The sequence below is a fragment of the Cyprinodon tularosa genome, unplaced genomic scaffold (genome assembly GCF_016077235.1).
Source record: "Cyprinodon tularosa strain WSP-4 unplaced genomic scaffold, ASM1607723v1 ctg159, whole genome shotgun sequence".
NCBI classification, from domain to species: Eukaryota; Metazoa; Chordata; class Actinopteri; order Cyprinodontiformes; family Cyprinodontidae; genus Cyprinodon; species Cyprinodon tularosa.
This window is the reverse complement of record NW_024038427.1, coordinates 554,585-575,693: the sequence shown is the minus strand read 5'-3', so window position 1 is coordinate 575,693 and position 21,109 is coordinate 554,585. Positions and strand designations below refer to the sequence as shown.

Below are 21,109 nucleotides of genomic sequence, written 5' to 3'. Positions count from 1 at the left end.
TCCCAGCAGCTATTTTCAACCATTGTAGTGATGGATTTTATGTACGTTTGTCAATGCAATACGTACGGTTTGGATTTAATTACCACCAATGAGCCTCCACTGTTTCAGAGACCAGCAGTTGCCACTGGTATCCAGCCCTTTTTATTCTTAGTGCTACCAACTCACTGAAGAAGTGTCCTATTTTATAAATAGAGTCATTTTGTTTTACAATTTATTCTGTGTAAGTACAGTACACCTGTTCTGTGAAAAACTCTGGTTTGTCAGAGAGCATTAAAGAACAGGCACCCATCAAGGATCAGATCTGGGAACCTAAATAAAACATTGCCCAAATACCTGAAGAAGTTGTGCAGCTAAAAAAGAATCCTGATATGTAAAACCATGATCACCCACAAAGCCAATCAATTTTCCTTTATAAATCACACCTGTACCTTAAAGTTTGCAAACAAGGCTCCACCTCATTTCTTCATGCCCATACTCAACAATAAACGCTGCATGCAAAATGGAAAGAAGAGCTGATCTGAGTGAGGTGAGAGGAAGATGGATGGAGTTAGTTGCAAGGCCATCCTGGAGGATTGTAGTGGCTTGAAATGCAATGCATATATATATATATGTATATATATATATATATATATATATATATATATATATATATATATATATATATATATATATATATATATATATATAGGGTTAGAGAGTTCATTTCTCCATTGTGAGAACAATAAAGTTGAATTTCTATTTTTTTATCTTTTCTATATGCTCTTGTCTGTGCCTGTTTTTTGAAGGTTTTACACGATACTTTCTCCGAGGCTTGCGTCCGCATCACTCAGGAAGAAAGGCAGAAGATGAAAGACCTTTTTGGTAAAAAAAAAATAAATAAATGATTAAACATCAAAATGTTGTGTTGTGGAGGAAATGCACATCTATAACCAGGTTGCCACCGAAAAGAGTTGATAGGTACATTTTCTTTATAACAGCCCAGAACAAAGTGGATCAGGCCTCAGGAACGAATGATGATAGTGTGAAGAAAAGAGTGGTGACCATGGCCAAAGACTCCTGGGAGATCTACTTCTCCCGCCTCTTTCCCGCCTCTGTGAGTTTCCCAAAACTGCTTTCCTTCTCCTTTAGGCCTGTATGAATGCCAGTTGTTTGTAATATAAGCCTGTGGTGGATATGTGTGCTGCTTGTGTGTGTTCTTCAGGGCAGCGTGGGAACGGGGGTGCAGGTCCTGTCTGTGTCGCATACCGGCATCAAACTGTTGAAGCTGGTGAAGAGCAGCTCCACTGCTTCAGACTACTTCAGAGTGCTGAGGCCTTACAGGTGAACCCAACTTGTTGGCTTGTGATAGTTTGGTTACGTTTTTGAAGAAACAGCTACTGCATTGAAAATGAAACCACATCCAATCTGAGATTATCCTCCCTTGGAGCATCTTGCACTGCTGGTAAATCACAGTCTTTGCAGTTGCATCACAGTGATCTCTGCTCCCTTTGACTGATAGCTGCTGTAGGAAAGCAGTACAGGTCAGAAAAAAATGTTTTTTTTTCTGTCTTGAAGGACAACTGGGGGAAAGTCGTTGAATACATTCCTCATGAAACAAAGAACACCCGATTTTAAATTCTAGGACTTTCCTTATCAGTAAATAATGAAAATGCTTATTAAAAAGATTATTTAGATATAATATTTAAATGTTCATAAACATGAACCAGATTCAGCAGTGTTGTTAGTTACCAACTATATAAAAAAGCATTGAGAAGCTGTGTGCTGCTAAGCATCTTTGATGTAACACCATGAACAAGAACTTCTTCAGCAGCAACAGCTTCTTTTTCATTCGTTTTATGGTAGTAGATTGCTTTTTTAACCACAAGCTCTTTTTGTTGTTTTTTTTCATAGAAGGTTGCTCTGTTGTTGGCAGGGAGCTTTTCAGGTCAGGATCAGCTGCTGGACTGTTAAGATTCAATTTTAAACACAGAAGCCTCTGGTATATAGCAGAGCTTATGGCAGTATCAAAATAGCGAGGTTCCCAAGTCTCTAAATCCTTGCTGTGCTAAAATCATGATTGACAGTTTTTTTTTTATTGTTTGCTTGTAGAAAACGTGCTTTATGGTCTATTATCTCTACTTTGGTCAAATCTGACCAAAGGACACTGCTGCAGAGGTCTTTTTTTTCAATGAGATGCAACTTTGCAAAATTGAGTCCTGCTGCTCTATTATTTTGTATCACACAGCATTTGTAAAGCATAAAGGTAACCTAAAAGGCTGAACAGTGTAAGACACGTGAAAATGAAAATGACAAATGAAACTAAACTGGATCTATCACCATGAGTTTTAAGTACAGTTTGTCTTTTAAACAGAATAATTAACAGTGTTCCTACTGTTGCTGCTTTTAGGGCAGTCCTTAAGTATTTGCTTCTTGTTTACATGTATATTCCAGACCTAGAAGCAGACAACTCTTCAACTTTCATAGAAAGGATCACAGTTGCTGATAATGCATTTAATCAGCATCTCCTGGATGCTACTTCCACACTAAAAGTCTACAGAAATGTATAATTAGTTTTTATCTAAAGGCTTACCCATAATATTTTCACTTCAATAACCACACAGTGTATAATCAAATATTTTGACTTTTATGGTAAAACTAGGTATATTTTATACAGATAAAACAATTTAGTGTACTTTTGGTGTGCTTTAGATATTTCCAACATGTTTTCTCACTTAGGAAACTTCCTTAAATAATAAAATATTACAGCCCTTGACCAGAATATATACTTGCTTTGAACTTTGGCTTGAAGCTGACTTCCTGCTTTGACCTTTGACTGCCCGTGCAGCTACTCGGACATCCTGTTTGTGTCTATCCCATCAAAGAACATGTTGGAGTTCAACCTGACCAATGAAAAGCTGATACTGTTCTCTGCCAAAGCGCCGCAGGTCAAACATATGATCGACTACTTCCTCACAGAGATAAAGAAGGTCAGAAACATATTTTTTTTACTGGCTTTTCTGCAATTCTGTCTTTTGAGTCACTGTCCTGTTTATTTACTCTATTATCGATACTTCAGATGGACAGTTTTTTATTGCCTAAATGTTTTTAATATAACATCTCAGGTAAGCAATGGGTCAGATCCATCAAGGAGCAGATCAGTCTTTGAGTGGCGGCAGAAATTGTCAATGTTTGCAAGTCGGGTAACAACCTGAAAAACAACCTGATTATTTTGGGGAGATTTGATATTGTCGAAAGTCTGCAGTATATTTTTATTCTGCCAGTACTATCTGATAGGTTTAGATAAAATCCATTCATAATCAAGGAATGCTTGAAGATTTTAAGCAACTATATCCCAGGCTTTAAACATCACAAAAAGCTCTGCTTAATCGATAATCCAAACCAGTGAAAGACTATCAACATTCAATCAATCAAGAGTATCATCGTTATGTCGTCTAAATTAAATGTTGCTGAGACACAGACTCTAAATGCACATTTAATAAACAGACAGGGGTTAGCAGGGGTATGGACCAATTGTAAACCAGCAACAACGTGAGTTGGCAAACCCCCACTTTTGATATAACATAAGGGTGGCATCATCATAGTGTTGGCATGCTGTTGTTCGGATGGAACTTTAAACTAAAGCATATTGTTGTGTTGCAACAGCCCAGTCAAAGTTCAGATCTAAATCCAAATGGAGTCTGTGGCATAAATTGTTGTTTTCCTCTGAAACTTTCTACTTAGGCTCAGTGAGATTAAGCTTGTTAAAATATTAAAATGGGCAAAAAAGTTAGTCTATAAAAAACTGCAGAGACACACCAACATTTTCACTCAGGAGGCCTAAATACCAATGCTTACAACATTTACCAAATTTCCATTTGTAAATCAACTTCAAATCCATGCCTTACCTTTTGCTGATCTATTAGAATATCCCAATAAAATACACTAAAGATTTTGATTCTAGATTGACAAAATCAGACAAATTTGAAGGCCCTGGTTCACCTTTGTAAGGCATCATAACGTGATATAATCCAGCACCAGACTGGAAGCTTCAAATGTGAGATGAAGAGTTAAATAAGGTGGTCTTCCTCAGGACTCAGAGTATGTTGTAGCAGTGAGGAATTACATCACTGAGAACAGGAATCACCTCAGCTTTCACAAAGGAGACATCATCAGGCTGCAGCACATGGATGGGCTGGATTCTGGTGAGTAATACATAGAAGTAAACTGAAAAATTGTTAAGTCTGGTTTCAATACATCTGTTCTCTGCTTTTTTGAGCCACTATCTATAATTAATGCAGCATCATACAAGCCACATCAAACCACTGTGTGTGTGTGTGTGTGTGGGGGGGTCTGTTTGTGCAGGCAAAAAGTATGGCTGCATTGTGAGAAAAACCGTCATGCTTCTGGAAGAGCTGAAGAAGGACACGCCAGACTTTGGTGGGTATGGAAGGGCTTTATTTATTTATTTATAGTTTTTTTGTTTGTTTGAGTATTTAATGAATGATTCATTCATCAATTCATTTTGAAAACATTTTGTCTAAAATTATCAGATTATTTCCACAAGTACGGTAAAATAAATAAATAAATAAATGTTTTTTTTTTTTTATTTGCTACAACGTCTTTTGTTTTACTTTGTATGCTTTTGTTTTGTTAGCACCCTTTGTTTGGGAATTTTCCAACTTTTTTTTATTACCTTTTATTGTCATTCCACTGTCAGAAGAACAGAGCAACGAAATTCATTCTCTTCATTTAAACCATCCCCTTGGGGAGCTGTGTGCTGCCATTGTGTGGCACCTGGGGAGCAGGGTGGGGTTAAGGGTCTTGCTCAGGGACCCAGATTGGCAGTCTGTGGGAGTGTGTGGGACTTGAACTCAGAACCACTGAGACCAAAGTGTGATGCTCTTATCCACAACTCCCTGAATGCCACAGACTTGACACTGTGGCATTCACTGACATGTGCATTGGTTAAATGTTATTGTATCATGACTTGCTCTAAAGACTAATGGTCCATCATGATCAAAAGATTTTAATCTAAATTCTGATGATTCCACTGATGTGTTTATGCTTAAACAGGTTGGCGGTTCGGAGCTGTTTTTGGAAGGTCTGGAATGTTTCCTGGTGATTACGTCCATCCTGTGGCTGCTCCCGACTTCCTGTTTCTGCCTGCTGAGCGTGTAGAACCTCGGGACAGGCACGGACGGGTTGCGGCATCGGCCGCTGTCGCTGTGGCGATGGGATCAGCTGTAGCTGCTCATGAACTTGAGCTTTCCACGGAGGTGCAGACTTGGATTGTATCTTCAGATTATACTCCCACATTTCAGTGCAAAAACATAACTTTGGGCTTTCCATGTGTTAGGTTGTAAACGAGAAATATGGGGACAGCTGGAGTGCCGAAATGGATGACCTGCCTTTGCACAGCAATCAGTATTTAATGACTGAGTTTGCCAAGAAGTACTTCAGGGAAGCTCAGAGGAACAGGAGGTCAGCCATATTAACACAGACGCATGTGCAGCCAAAATGATAATACAGTCTATAAATTTGGATTCGGATAAGTAGACCAACTGTTTTTTTTTTTTTTTTTTTGTTTATCTCTCACAGTGATCAGAAAGCCAAAAAGGGGAAGGAGGCCAGGGACCCCGCCGATATGATCAAATTCTCCAAGGTGATACATGGGGTCAGGGTTCAAACTCTCAATCATGTTAAAGCTTTGTGCTATTATCACATCATTGACAAATTAGAAGAAAACTATCTTCTTTAATGCTCAAAAGTTGAGAAAAATAGAAATAAATACTAAAATAAAAATAACCCCATCTCTAAAGTCATATTGATTTTCCAGGGCCAGGTAGAAACACAAAATCTGATATTTTTATGATCAGAGAACGCACCATATAGTCTCAGTTATCAATTCACAGTTGCCATATTGGTGTTTTATGATAAATTCAGGAGAAGCACATAGGTGTAGAAAAGTTTTATGACTTGTTCAGACATTAGGCCGTAAAAAAACGAGAGAGTGCAAGGTTTTCAGCAGATAACAGGAAGGCTAAATAGATCACAGCAAAGTTGCTCTGTTTTATCCTTGAGCTTTAAACTTTGTTCCATTATGGAACAGGCTGGAAGTGGAAATGTGAGTGTGAGAGATTTGCACAAACCAGCCAGAAAACCACAGAAATTTTTCAAAAAAAAAAAAAAAAAGTCTTAATTTATTCCCAAAATGTTCAAAAAATGATAAACTGGGCCCAAAAACAGAGGTTAACAAAACAGAATTCAATTCAGGCTTTAACATAAAGAACTCAAGCACAAACTGACCTAACAAACAGCACATGAGGGAAACTTGAATAGTGGCTGGTCAGACCACTGTTGACACATAAGGGGGATAACTGACTAACAAACTAATAAACAAATAAACTTAATTAAACAGATAAATACTGGCAAGACACTAAATACATTTTAAATTTAACTAATCAACAAAATTACCCAAACTAAGAATATTTAAACAAATGATAAACAAATTTCCCTTCCCATTACAAATGGTTTGACCCACTGATTAGCCTGCAACAACCAATTGAGGAAAGCTGGAGCTCATTGCAGCCCTCCACCAGCAGATCCCAAGGAAACTGGCAACTCAAAGAAAAAACTGATTAATCAATTGCATCTTGACAAAAAAAAAAACACCAAAAACAACAACCTGAGAAAGTTAACTAAATATGTGCACTGCAAAAAGCTAACTTAAAATCAGGCTAATGAAAATATATGAAATGTGCAACTCATTTTGAAGATGTAAAAGTTACCACACTGCTTCAGAGTGTGACAGCAGGCTGTCACAGTGAGGCTAATTCTGAATCAGACAAAAGACTGATTGGTGCATTGCTATCAATTTTTTGTTTTAATCTTGAAAGCAGCAGATACATTACTTTTGTTTTTCTTTGTAGTCTCCACTGTATGAGTCACTGATTGACTTCTCCGACAGTGGGATGAACAGAGTGGCTGCTGATATCTCTATAGGTAAGAGAAGTGAACAAAAATGAACACAATAATATCTTTAAGTTTTTTTTTGTTTTTATAGTTTTAGAAAAATACCCCCTTATATCTTGTCCTGAACTTAAGATAATTATTCATTCTATAGTTTTATCCTGTTTTGATAACTGTTACATTGAATGAATGAATGAATGAATGAATATTTATTTATTTCAGACAATAATATTAGTAACAAAAAAAAAAAAAAAATTACACGTGTTATTAAAATCTCCCTATAAATCATTCCCAGTGCTACTGCCAGGCATTGTTTTTCTTGAAATATGCTTTGTAAATATACTTTTTCCTATTCTATGTACTCTTTTTTCCCCCAGCTATTTTGAAGTTTATGGGAGACTTTCCAATGAAAGGCCAAACTGAGCAGGACCTTGTGGCTACTATACTAACGGTACCCAGAAGGAGTTATTTTTTATTTATTTTGTATATATAAACTCTAATTCTCAGTGTGTTTATTGAGCCTCTTTGCATAGTTTTGTGTAAATTAATCAATGCTTTCATAACTTTAGTTAAGTAGCGATCATGGACTGATAAGGGATGAAGCCTATTGCCAAGTGATGAAGCAGGTCACTAACAACACCAGTTCAAAACAGTAAGACTTCCTGTACTCACAAGTTACTGTCAGTGTTTAGGTTTTTGGATGGCTGTTAATATGTCATCATGTTTGTTTTGTTCAGGGATAGTTGCCAGAGAGGATGGAGGCTGCTGTATATCCTAACAGCTTTTCATCGCTGCTCTGATGTAATGAAACCATTCTTGCTGAGGTTTTTGCAGGATGCCTGTGACAGCCCTGGGATGCCATACCAAGGTATGCAATCGACCGATTGAAAATGGCTCCATTACTCCAGATCAATGCTGCAACACAACTTTAAAAATCTATCAGAACATCTATGAGCAAAAAGGATACAGTGGATTCCCTGTAATGGCCATGGAGCATGAGAACTAGCACACTGTTTTGACTGAAAATGCATTTACTTTGAGATCGTGGTGGTACATTATCATCAGACAGGTTACCAGAGTCAGAGTTGGCGCTGCATGACTACTGTACACAGATTGTTCTGCTACTGCTTTGGCTGCAATGAAAACAATCTTGCCAAGCCACATAAATGAATTCAGAGATTTACAATCACCATGCTAATTAACATAGTACGATGCAAATAGAGATGCAACACTGGGGAGAAACACACTCCTCCAAATTGCACATGCTGGTTGAGAGCTAGGAAAATTGAGTCTTTTTTAGACTAAAAAAAAAAGAAAAATATGTTTGTCACATAATGGAAGAAAAAAACATGGTATTATACTTAGAGATGAACTCTGATGGAAAAAAAGAAAAGAAAAACATCTTAAATTCAAAAATGAAGCTTTAGTCTCTCATAAAGCCTCCATATATTCAGTCCAGTGATCAACAGACAAAGGATGTGAATTTGGGCTAATGTTTCTTTCTGACTTTATTCTCAGAGTTAAGGCCAAACACTGGACACAATTTAGAGTCTGATTCAATAGAAAATCAAATGCTTTCAAGTTGTAGCATTAACCTTTCATTTAAATACAAGGGGCTGGTCAGACCACACTCAGTTCTCTGCAGTCGTGTTTCTTGATTCCAACTGCGGTAAAAGCTTATCCACTTTGGTTGGACCTACGTGGCAATTCGAAGAGAATCTCAAAAGTGAGACAGAGAGAGACACATTTAAAAAGTAAAACACATCCCCTTTGGGGAAAATACAAAGCTAACTCTACTAATCGCAAGGTAAGCCCGTGATTAAAGGTTCAACCCCATATAGGTTCTTCTGGAAACACACAGTCCACATAGAAGGTGGGGTAGAATCGGACATACACAATCCATAAAACATTTTAATAAGCAGATTATCATTCACTATCTGATTCACTCCATGTAAAACAAATACTTACAGGAGAGTATTTCCGGGAAACCTCATGTGGATGCTCAACCTCATGGTACCAGTGGTCTCAACACAAGAAAAAGTGCATTAGAGCTTGTTGAGTAGGATGCAAGCAGTGCAGTGGCGGCTTTCATGCACCCAAAACACCCAATGGAAATTATTATTACTAACAGTAGGCTATTAGGTGAGCAATATTATGTTTAACACAGCTTTTAACTTGCAGACTCATGTCATGCACAAATAAGATGAGAAAAGTCTGCATTGCTTTTGTTCTTTGCAGTAAGACAGAAACCGACAGCATATTCTCATTATCAGTTCGTATGAAATCGTACGAAAAGTTATGCAAAAAAAATCTTGTCTGAACTTTGACTCAACAGGGATATTTCGGTCTTCCACCCTTTCGGTCTAGACCAGAAAGGGTGTTAATAGGCCGTAAACACTTCCAATGAATGCCTTATTCACCAGTCATTTGTCAGTAATTTTGGGATGTTCATAGGGTTGTATTTGTTGCAATCTGTTCTGATTTGATAGGTATTGCCAAGGCTTGTCAGGAAAATCTGAAGAGAACATTCCAATATGGTGGACGTGTTCAGTATCCCAACAACATGGAGATCAAGGCTATACTGGTTAGTTGTTTTTTTTTTTTTCTACAGTATCTATCTCTCTATCTCTCTCTCTTTCTATCTATCTATAACAATGTGTTATTCGGCATATATTGATATTTTTGGTGCAACCAAGGTTAATTCTATAATACTATAGAAACTTGTAAAATATATTCATACAATCTGAACTTTCCCTATAAATTAACATTTTGTGTAATTTCTACCATTATGTTTTTTTTTTTTGTGAGGATAACACATCCTACCTCTGAAGTGGAAATAAGTAACATATTTCGTTTGCCGACCATCTTTACTCCAGTTTTAGCAGAAGGTTTTTGGGAGTATGTCTCCCTGCAAAAGAAAGAATCTTTTGACTGTAAGCATTACTGTACTTGGATCCCAACCATTCCAGTATAGATGAGGCTGTATGTTTAGATTCAATGCCTGCTGGGAGGTGTATTCCCACCCAGTTACTGCATGGAGATTGTTCCTTTTCTTAGTTTACTTCTCTTCTAATTGATTCCTACCCCCCCCCCCTTTCATCCCTTAGAAATAAAAAAAAATAGATCTCCATAGTATCACACTTACATTACTATTTTTAGATGAGATATCACGTTCCATGTGATCTATTGTCTTTTGCCGCAAATACTATTTTAAACGCAAAGGCCAGACAGTTTGGTTTTGCTATCATCTGAGCACAGCACTCTCTTACAACCCTTTTGCTGTGCCTTGGCATGTTTAGTGGATGGGTGGGTGGGTGTAAACATTGCTTGATATGTTCGTTTTTACATTAGTTTTTCTCCTGCATCTCTCTTCCAAAGACAGATTTGTGACCTGCATAACTAATAGATGTCCTGTCCAAAGGTTCTCGTATAGATTTTTCCAGCTTCAGATTTATTATTGATTTTTAGTTTCGTTTTTGTGCTGCTTCTCTGATTACAACCCCCCCACTCGCCCAGCCTGCCAGTTTAGGTGGAAGAATATGGCATATATCATTGCTTATTTGCTTTACACTGTTTTGATTCTTAATGGATGGACTGAATAATTCGTCATGCAATATTTAAAGCTTAGGATTATCATGTTTCATCTTGTTGTTGGACCCAAATGCACAGAGGTAAGCAGCAAAAGCAGATGAGATTTAAAACATAAAAGACATGAATAAACCAAGGAAATTAACTCACTGGAACAGTGCAAAGAAACCCCAGGACTTAAGAAACCAGAAACAATAGAACTCACACTGCAGAAACAGGCTTTGACTGAAAAGAGATTTTGGTGCTCATATAAAGAAAAAGAGAGGATTGTAACTTTGGCAAGGGTTGATGAGAGGCATTAGAACCAGGTGCAACTAATTAGAGGGATGCATTTTGCAGCCGGACAAGAAGCAGGTTAGGAGAGACTTTAATAACATTTATGAACAATCAAAAATGTGGATCCTGAAAGGGACAATTTACTTTCTTTAAGCCAGCAAACCCTGGTTAAACTTGTCCACAGCTTTCCCCCACTGACGTGCACCTAAGATGCTTATCACTAACTACTGTCCTTTTAACTTGCTGATAACTACTTAACTTCTAAAACTTGTAGTTAAACTGAGATTAAATTACAGAAAAATAGAAATCTATTTGCTAATGAGATGAATTCTGAATGCAAAATTTTACACTTTATGTTATAAAAAGGTTGAATTTCAATGCACCCCTATACTTTTTAATTCAATTGGTAAAAGCAATTATAATTATTTATTAAAATGATGATAATAATTTCTTCCACTACAAAGCATCTAGAAACCAGATGCTTTTTTTCATCGTTTTTGGCATATAAGGAATACATTCAGTCAAAGAAAAACAAAGGTTAAGGATCAGCTAACAAGTAAATAAAACTGCTACTTGATTTTATTATATAAAAAAAATATTTTTTTGGTGTGAAAACAGAGTTTTTCAGGTGTAGATCATGTTTGTTTGAACTAGATTTATTGGATTTAAAGAAGGCTACTTGAGAGATCTTATCAAAAACCTGAACACAGTGTTGGAAACAAAACATTGCTTTAGGCAAAGGAGATTTGTCATAGTTCATTCTTTTCCAAATAAAAGAGTATCGGTGAAACTGATACCCTTTCTTAGAGAAGGGCCTGTCTGAATTTGCTGAACATTGAGCAACAGAAGCCTCTCATTCAAACATTGTGCACAATTTCTGTAGTAACATACAGCACAATCAGGAAAAAGGGGGGTGCTGTTTAATTAGACCGGATTTGACTGATTCATTCCACCTTTTAGTAGAAATTTGACAATAGTTTTTACATTTGAATAATTGAGAGAATTTGAGTTTTTTTCACTCATGACTGCTGCAAAGTTTTGTGTTGTTGTGCGGCGGCGTTTTCTGATTGGTTGTCTGTCTATAGGCTGGCCGGAGCTCAAAGAGACAGCTTTTCCTGCTTCCAGGTGGGATAGAAAGGCACCTGAAAATCAAGACATGTTCTGTAAGTGTAACTCAGATAAGCTGAGCTCATAAACGTCTGATTATAAAACCAACCTAAAAAGTAGGGTGTAAAAGCAGGAAGAAAATTGCAATACAAGCAAAAAATGTGTGACGATTCCCAACAGGATTATTCACTATTAATGAACTTATTTATGCCAGGTTGCTTCAGATGTGATTGAGGACCTTTGCTCAGAGATGGGGCTGCAAAGACTGGAGGCGCTGGATGAATATGCAGTGTTTCTAGTAACACACAAAGGTAAACGAGGAAGCACTAAAATCTCAACATTTTTAATGTGATGCGGTTAGATTAATGAAGCTGCTTTTTTCTGCAGGTCAAAATGTGCGACCTCTGAACAAGCGCGAGTACATCCTGGACATTGCCACAGAGGCTGAGCCGGTGGATGCCAGCTACAGTCTGTGGTTTAGAAGAGTTGTGTGGAGTCTGGCTCTTAAACTTGACAATGAGCTTTATGTCACCATGCACTACAACCAGGTACGAAGCTGCTGTTTAAGCTGAATGATGGATTACATGTACCTTTAAATAGTTGCGTTGAAGCATTTGTTACACCAACTCCCACCCAGACTTAGACAGAATCCTGTAGCAACTCATCCTTAGAGAGAAATCATTTAATTTCACTTCAAGCAGGTTAAAACTCAGCTAATTCATGATCATACTGTATTGCATTGCTTCAGTTCCTGGCTCAGCATTCTTTTTGTCCAATATGAAAGAGCAGAGCAGCAGTATTACTGTTAACAAGGTTCCATTTAATCTATTTGTCTTAGCCTGTTTCTGTTTGAACAAGTCAGCTAACCAGGCCTTCCCTCATTCAAATAAATGGAACATCTGTGCTGTTATATCTGTCTTACATACATGTCAGAAGAATGGAGAAAAAAGTGACAGAAAGCTTTTAGCATGAGTTCATTCCTCAAATTTTCTCTGTTGTATCTGCAAGACCAGAGCTGACCTTTCTGGCTGCCTGCAGCATACACAGGCACACAGTAAAACAAAAAACAAAAAAACAGACATAAAATGTTTAAACCATGACTATTTGAAATGAGGCAGGACGTTTGCATAGGATGTACACCTCACCTGAAAACCCAACCTAGCTAAAGTTAACACCACTTATGAATATGCTTATTAGAACATGTTCTTGCACAGCTCTGCCAGTAGATGATATTTCCGTAATACCTTGTGGAAACTGCCTACCATCCTTCTGTCTCTACTTTAGGTGTTGCCAGACTACCTAAAGGCTTTGCTGGGTGTAGTTCCTCAGGGTAAGCCCAGTGATCAGCATATGCAACAGATTGCCCGGCTGGCGGCTCTACAGCACCGTGCCAAAGACGCCATCTACTTGCCCACTCTGTAAATATACTGTTTTTGTTTTCCACCATGAATCATTTCCCCTCTATAGAAACGGATGAGAAACTGCTCACTCATGCATAACATCAATCCAATTAATGCACTTGACATAAGCTAACTGTCATGTAATTAAACGCCTTTGGGGTCTAGTGTCACAAGGCCTGTTGTGTTGTTTTTGTGTTCGTCTAGCCGTGAGGTGCAGGAATGTGTCCCCTCCCAGTTCTACAGCAAACAGGGTTCCCAACAATGGCTGAATGCGGTAACACAGCACATGCAGTACGTCCAGCCTTTAAACCCACACCAGGCCCGTGCACAGTTTCTTGGTAAGTCGCCAGGATTTTGTGAATGTCTGCTTTACTGTTAACATCAATGCAGCAAATTGTACATAGATTGGGTCCTATATAGTTGACTATTTTCACTTAGATTTCAAAGTATTTCAGTATTTGAACAAACACATGGCTTCAAAAGCAGAGCGGGAAAATATTTAGATACCAAAAATGATTAAAACTCCTAATGTACACAAAATGTATTCTTTGTAGAGAATATTTCTTCGTTATTAATATGAGCTGAGTTTTTGATGACACTGTTACGTGTTTGTCTTCAGGTCTGGTCAGTGCCTTCCCAATGTTCGGTTCCTCTTTTTTCTACATACAAAGTTTGAGTTCTTCATCGATCCAGGCCCCCTGCATCTTGGCTGTAAACCTAAATGGACTTCATTTCCTTAACAAGGACACCCATGTGAGTAAAAAGCTAGATTTGCAGCATCAGAAATCCATAAAATCTTTCTGTATGTGTTTTCCATTTTTAGATTGTGGGTTTTTTGACGGTATACTTCTTATTTAGATTGTTCTAAGCTTTTTAGGGGTTCAAATACATTTTTTCTTACAAGTCTAATAGCACCCTTTTGTGGTTTAAACTGTATGTTGCCTTTCAATAAAACAGGCCAAGGTTATACATTTTTCAATTCAAAAATCATATGTGTTGATTCGTTAATTTATATCTGACAAATAAATGACGCAGAACAAGAGTAACGGCTACTGTTTAATTAGTCTTTGAGATTGCTGCGTTTCCATTAAAATACATGCGAAAATGTTTTGTATTATTCTAATGTAAAAAAAAAGGCATAATTTCGCATTTACAGTGTTTCCATTTAATAAAAACTGTCCAGGCAACTCATGTAATCCAAAAATTGTTTCCATTGCAGTTTTATGAAATACACCAATTTTGGTATTGTGGAAAAAAAACTCATCCTAGGGCGAAAATTAATAGGGTTTTTTATGAATTACAATTTGTGCAATTTAATGGTAAATGGAAATGCAGTTTCAAGACGTCCCCTGAAAACTGGAATCACCTTAATCTTCATAGAAGATGAAAAATATTATTAGAATTGTCTAATAAAGTAACTTCAAGGGAAATGTAAAGTAAAATGAGTAAAATTGTAGAAATTGACATTTTTAAAAATATCTTTAAAAAAGTGCATATTTGTATGATCATGAAGACAGTCCTTCAATAAAAACGTCAATAAAAATCTGGTACAGCAGATTCACCCTTTGTGAATTTTTTTCTTACCATGAATACCCCTCTGAATCAAAAGTATTGATGAATGTCCAAAAGTACAATAACTGATTATAAAATAAAAAAGATTCTACTTAATCTTTTAATTTTAGGATTTAAATATTAGGCATTTTATTCTTTCCATCTCAAATAAATATATAACATAAATATGTTTACTGGGAAGGAATCAAAATAAATACAAAATAAAACCCCTCATAAACTTGTATTTATAAAACTGGAGCTCCTCTTAGTAACTTTCTTGTAATCACATTTAAACTTGATGAATTGGGAACAAAATACAGAACAAACATTATAGTAGGACTGACTTGATTAGTTTTAATTTGTTTCAATCAAGACACCTGAGCTGCTTTAAAGATCTCTGATAGCTCAGTGTGGAAAACAACTGATCCCAGGCTGTTCTCTACATCCAGTCTGTTCCTCTGCTTGGTTAGATGTGTGTCACAGCTGAAGATGAACTCAAACATATATGAAAAAATGACTTTTGTGAAGCTTGTAACATTTTTCAATTTGGTCCTCTGATAGCAAAACAGATCCCAGCCCTATTTTACTTTACTACCTAATAAATAAAATAGAGATATAAAAACACAGACCAGTAGGGGTACGATTACCCCCTGTTGGGAATCAATGTGTTTAAATTTTTAAAAAAAGACAACTTTCTATGGTTGTTTTCATTATGCATTATCACAAATGTCCAAAAAGGAAAAGATTTTTTTTTTAAAGATTATTTCAGCTGTGCTGGTTTTAAAAAACATATGATGAAAGTTAATTTGTGTTTTTTTAAATATAAAGATGATCTGTTCTTTTTTCAGGGGGAAATTTATTTTACGGCAGTGCATTTTGAAAACAGGAACTAGAGACTTAAGTTTGCATGTATGTGATTAATAATTCCACCTTACACTACAGGCTCGAAAGCAAATATAGATCTTAATGTTGCGAAATTGTCCTTTTTCTTGCAGCATTTTTAGTTTATTTTAATTTGACTTTTTTTTGGTATGAACCTAGCCTTTATGCAAAAATCTATGCGTTTGCATTAGGGTTGAGGTTTGTGCCATTCCCAAAGCTTAATTTTAGTCTGTCATCACAGAAGCAAGGAAATTGGTAAGCTAGTTTAACATCACAGTGAAGGGATGCTAAGCAAGAAAGAAACACCCACTCCAAAGGCTGTCCATTAGCACAAGCCACATGCCCTCTGGAGAACATTGTTTATAATCAGATGAGAGAAGCGTCTTCAAGGTCAGGCTCTGAAAATAACTAGATGTCAAGTGGTGGAAGAGTCATCCTGAGGGCCTGCTTCTTTTCCAGTTGTGCTGAGGACAATACAAACACCACAGAGAGGTACCTCCAAATTATTCCATGTTCCATCAAATCAATGGGTCATACATGAAAGTCCAACCAAATCTGTAGCTAATAGGGAATATAACTTCAAACAGACACCAGAACTGGTTTCAGAGGAAACAAAGCAGACTAACATCAAGCATCTGCAATAAACACAAACTCCACCCAGTTTAAAATTTATGTTTTGAAGAAAAAGCAATGCTTTTATTTAACATGTTTATGAGGTTAGGGAAAATCAATGATAGATTCAAACTTGTTTTAAAACCATTTAAGGTGCTTGTTTTACAATCTTTTTTTATCCTTAAAAATACATTTTAGATAAATCCTTAAAAGCCCAAAGATGAATCTGACATTGATGTTGCTGATAATTTTATTTAACTTCTAAACAGAACTCACCACTTTCCTGCAGTCAGTACTCATTTTTTAATATAGCAAACAGAGTTCCCTAAAATCAAATTTCATTTCAACGCCTTATAACTGTTGAGCTCCATATTTGCACCTTCTATAAACAGGAAACTCCAAACGATAAAAAAGAGTTGAAAATATTGTTTTTGTTTATATTTATTAGTGTGTGTGTTATTATTAGGACACCATGGTACGTTTCCCCCTGAAGGAAGTGCAGTCCACTCGCACCCAGAGACCGACTTCAGGCTCCAGCTACCCATACGTGGAGATCATGATTGGAGACCTGCTAAACCAGAGGATCACGCAGCTGCAGCTGGAGCAGGTGTGCAACTTTGCAAGCAGTGCTCACACATAAGAAAGAATGAGCAAACAATAAGCATTGCTATATTTATGCAAAGTAAGATTATCTTAAGGGGCATTTTTGAGCAGTGTGTTTGTGTTGTTTCCAGGGCCTCGAACTGTGCAGAGTCATTGCCATGCACATGGAGAACATGCTGTCATTCAGAGAGAAGAGACTCACCTTGCCACCCAGTGAAATTACCCTGCTTTAGCGGATAGATCCCACTTCAATGCCTTATGAGTGCACTATATCTACCTCTGAAATATTTTATATACATTTTTTTAGGCCTTTATTTAGTAGACCTTTCTATTTGATAGAATTGAATGGAATGTTTCTCTTGTATATTAGGTATTAAAAATTTTATTTTGTTAACAATGATGTGTATTTTTTTTAAATGAGAAATATATTTGCACTTACCATAGAAAGAAGGAGTTTTTTGGCAGTTTAGCATTCTATGAGAAAGATGAAAATGTGCAAAGTGAGCAGTAAACATGTTTAAGATAATTTGCATGCTACATTAGAAACAAAAAGGATGGATTGTCTTTTACTAGACTTGAATACAGGTTTGAATTTAACCTTATCAGTCAGAAATGAGGTGTTCACTTGTATAGGTGCAGATTAATTCTAGGAGAACAGAAACAAGAGAATGCTACAAACTGATTAATTCTTCTCTCTTTGCCATAAACAAAAGTGAAGTAATAATCAGATAGCCCAATAAAAGGGACTGATTTTAGCAGATAGACACTTGAATGTCCAGTTTGCACAACAAATGTTTAATAATGTATATTTTGTAAATGATTGTTGTTGACAAATAATGTGTTTGAATAATGCTGGACATTAAAGTTCGTAGCATAACCTCTAATGTATGGTGTGCCAAGATGGTGCCTTGCCAGTCTTTCTATGCCTAAAATTACCTTATTTCTATCATGTTATATGGATTAAATCTAATGTATTTAATTAAGACTTATTTGAGAGGACAACATAAAGTAGCATATAGATCTTAAGTGTAAACAAAAAATCTTTATCATTTAATACCAATGAAATTATGAAGATATGGCTTAAAACATCTCACTAAAGTATTTTTAATCCATTATATCAAATGGATGAGCATAGCACCACAAACCTAAATCATGATGCCACTATACTGAGGCAAGGAAAGGCAAGTAAGGCATTTAATTGGAGGAGAGGGCAAATATTTAAGGGAGTGCCAAACCTTACAGATGGGAAAATATGTGCAATTGTTGGTCATCACAGACAACATATATCTGACCTTAAATTGAAACGTAGAAAGAAGATTTTTTTCTTCATCTTCTAAAAAAAAAAAAACAATAAGCAGTATGCAGTCTATTCTAAACGATATAAGTGCATGTGTTCAGCTTGCTCTGTCCCTGTCTGTTTTCCTGCATAGGATTGGCATATTTTTTAAATATAAATACTGACTACTCAACTTACCCTCTTTTGCATTTAAGCTGCATATATCATTACACCCTATTATGAATTATTATTTCACAGAGCGCCTCAATGTTTTCGTTTATTTTGATTCTAACTCCTATTGGCTACTTTTCTTGAGTACGTTTAGTTTTGTGCTTTCAGTTAAATTTTTACCATCCGCAGTGCCAATTTATACCAGAGGCATAAAACGGTGTGCCCCGTATTACAAAACATGCGCGCCTTTCTGAAATTCTCGGGCGCGTGGGTGTATCCGAGTCGTTTCTCGCAGATTTCTTTGCCGTCATTGGTTAAGAATGACGAGTTTCGTGTGAACTGGGATTGGGAGGGGGGCTGTGGTCAAACCCACAACGACCTAAACAGCCCCAGGAGGAGAGGAGAGGAGAGGGTAGAGAAGAGTTGTCCTCGTTGCAGCAGTTACTGCTGTAGCCCCGCGTTTAAAGCCTGTATGGGTTAGCCCCCCAGTTAGCTAGCCTAGCATCGTCCGTGGCGCCTCTCCTGCAGCGGTTAACTCCGGTTCGAGTGCTCCCCGTTTTCCCCTCGGTCCCACCCGGTCTAGCCCGTTAACCGCTTCGAAGATGATGAAGTTCAGGTTTCGTCGGCAGGGCACCGACCCGCAGAGAGAGAAGATAAAACAGGAGCTTTTCGCTTTCAACAAGGTAAAGTAACGGGACAAGGATGGGAGGGAGGCTGTAGGGTTTCCTCATCTTCTGCAGCTTCGCCCCCCCTAAAAACCCCAAACAGCTGAGCTGGCTGCAGTTTTGATGGAGATCGCCCTGCAGCATTTCACCTGGCTTCTAGTCTGTGTTGTTCATGTATAGAGATTTCCACATTACTGCTTCTGATCAGGCTGATTGCAGCCTCAACTCTTTTGTTGTTACATGGATTTTGATGTTGGTTGTTACCTGAAGTTCAAACTATCACATGGTGAAATATGTTCTGTAAAACAAATATGAAGCAACATTAAAATACAGCTCCTTACAGAGGTTGATTTATTTTATTGTTTTCTTTATTTTTATTGGAAATCAAATACTGTTTTTTTTTTTTTAAGCCAGCTGAGAGGGTTTAAAAAAATGTTTGCTCCATGTGTTTGAGTTGATGACCTCACCAGAGGCATCAGCATCAGTCTGATAAGCTACCATTAGTCAACATTTCCTCTCATGAAAATTTGCAGATTACGACATAAACATTGAAGCATTTGAGTACAGCTGAGCGATATGGCTTTAAAATTAATCTCAGATTGTTTTCCTACCAAATCCTATTAATTCATTGGTTTTCTCACTTAAGTTTTGTAAGAAAAATGTCATATATTGCTTTTAAAAACAGGCTTTGAATGAAATTTGATTTGTGAAACATGCTTGTAAAAATAATCAACAAACAATAAGAATATAACAATTTAGATAGTTGAATTGTTGCATTACACATGGAGGTAGTTTAACTGTTATGAGGAGACATCTAAGAACGAAAAGTGATGAACTGATGTCAGTCTGAACCATGAAGCCCAGTTAATAGATTGGTGGGGGAAAAAAATCCAGATTTTCCAAAAAAAAAGCTTCATAACACACACAGACAGACACAAAAAACAGTTACTGACACGTATGCTTCCTCTCTCATGGCTCTGTTCAGTGCAATGGCTGGTTACACTGTCATTAATCAAAATTAGGCTGATCTGCTGTGTTTTAACTAGCGTAATGGCTGCTTAAACTGTTTTTCAAACACATATACATCCTTATTCTTGCATATATGTGAGAAACCAGGCAGGTGAGCTACAGCTGCAGGTGGATCAGAGCATCATTACACCGGTTTAGTCCGATAGTTTGCATGTTAATAGAGAAAAGACCAGTAGAAATAGTAGGCTTTAATAGTAAAGAGGCAAAAAAGAAAAGGAATTGGTTCAGCAGGGGAGAAAAAAAAATAATTTTCTTTATGTGTAGCAGATTGTATCTAAAGTACATTGATTTTTACATCAATGTCTGCATATAGGTTTAACATATTGGTGGTGGTGGTTCTGTCCTCTAACCGGGTCTGTTTTAGATCAACTGTAAGTAAGCTTAATTAATAAAGCTTTATTTATTGAACACTTTTTATGTTACAAAAAGTATTTAACAAATGTCTGAGAAAAAAGAAAGCACAAGAAAGCCCACCATAAGCCATACAAATTAAAGATGATGTTGAAGTCCAGTTATGTGGATTAACCAAATCTTATTTGGAGAAAAGTTGTATATAATAAGAGTATTCAAAGAAAAACTAAAATGTATTAAAAATGAATAGGTATAAACTTTAACGTTGATGACTGCTCTGTTAGTTCATACTGGTTCTACTGAATAGAAATGAACAACCAGATTATTATTGTCACCCCCAAACGATTCAGATCAGAAAATAAAATGCTTGGAAATGTAATGTGAATGTGAAAAACTTGAGCATTTTGAAATTTTCTGTCCCATTATCACTATGCAAGTTTGTCCACTGCTGGTAAACCTTTGGTTTCCCAACATTTGCTGTAATTCTTTGTGTGGTTAGGGGGCCAGGGGGAATCATTGATTGTTTCTGGATGACCTGCAGCCTGGGCAGTCGAATCTCTCAACTATACAGTTGTAGTGTCCAAAAATGAGTCAAATTTGTAGTGTTGTAGCCTTGAACTGAGATTAGGTAAGACTGAAAGGTTTTTCAA

At 36.8% G+C, this 21,109-nt stretch overlaps 2 protein-coding genes across 2 annotated transcripts in view; both read left to right on the top strand.

The window, feature by feature from the left end:
- Positions 1-17,849, top strand: part of myo15aa (myosin XVAa) — a 67,717-nt gene extending 49,868 nt beyond the window's left edge. Inside the window, exons 45-66 of the mRNA XM_038280320.1 lie at positions 786-861; positions 978-1,093; positions 1,202-1,320; positions 2,825-2,966; positions 4,070-4,181; positions 4,342-4,416; positions 5,053-5,255; positions 5,336-5,460; positions 5,578-5,641; positions 6,909-6,981; positions 7,326-7,399; positions 7,518-7,600; positions 7,686-7,816; positions 9,438-9,532; positions 11,898-11,975; positions 12,134-12,230; positions 12,307-12,467; positions 13,204-13,337; positions 13,524-13,657; positions 13,939-14,072; positions 16,831-16,971; positions 17,099-17,849. Coding sequence (XP_038136248.1) covers positions 786-861; positions 978-1,093; positions 1,202-1,320; positions 2,825-2,966; positions 4,070-4,181; positions 4,342-4,416; positions 5,053-5,255; positions 5,336-5,460; positions 5,578-5,641; positions 6,909-6,981; positions 7,326-7,399; positions 7,518-7,600; positions 7,686-7,816; positions 9,438-9,532; positions 11,898-11,975; positions 12,134-12,230; positions 12,307-12,467; positions 13,204-13,337; positions 13,524-13,657; positions 13,939-14,072; positions 16,831-16,971; positions 17,099-17,200 — 2,469 coding nt within the window. The 3' untranslated portion in view covers positions 17,201-17,849. The remainder of the gene's footprint in view (positions 1-785; positions 862-977; positions 1,094-1,201; positions 1,321-2,824; positions 2,967-4,069; positions 4,182-4,341; positions 4,417-5,052; positions 5,256-5,335; positions 5,461-5,577; positions 5,642-6,908; positions 6,982-7,325; positions 7,400-7,517; positions 7,601-7,685; positions 7,817-9,437; positions 9,533-11,897; positions 11,976-12,133; positions 12,231-12,306; positions 12,468-13,203; positions 13,338-13,523; positions 13,658-13,938; positions 14,073-16,830; positions 16,972-17,098) is intronic.
- Positions 17,850-18,747: 898 nt separating this feature from the next.
- The window catches only part of llgl1 (LLGL scribble cell polarity complex component 1), a 42,239-nt gene continuing 39,877 nt past the window's right edge, over positions 18,748-21,109 (top strand). Inside the window, exon 1 of the mRNA XM_038280319.1 lies at positions 18,748-19,097. Coding sequence (XP_038136247.1) covers positions 19,017-19,097 — 81 coding nt within the window. The 5' untranslated portion in view covers positions 18,748-19,016. The remainder of the gene's footprint in view (positions 19,098-21,109) is intronic.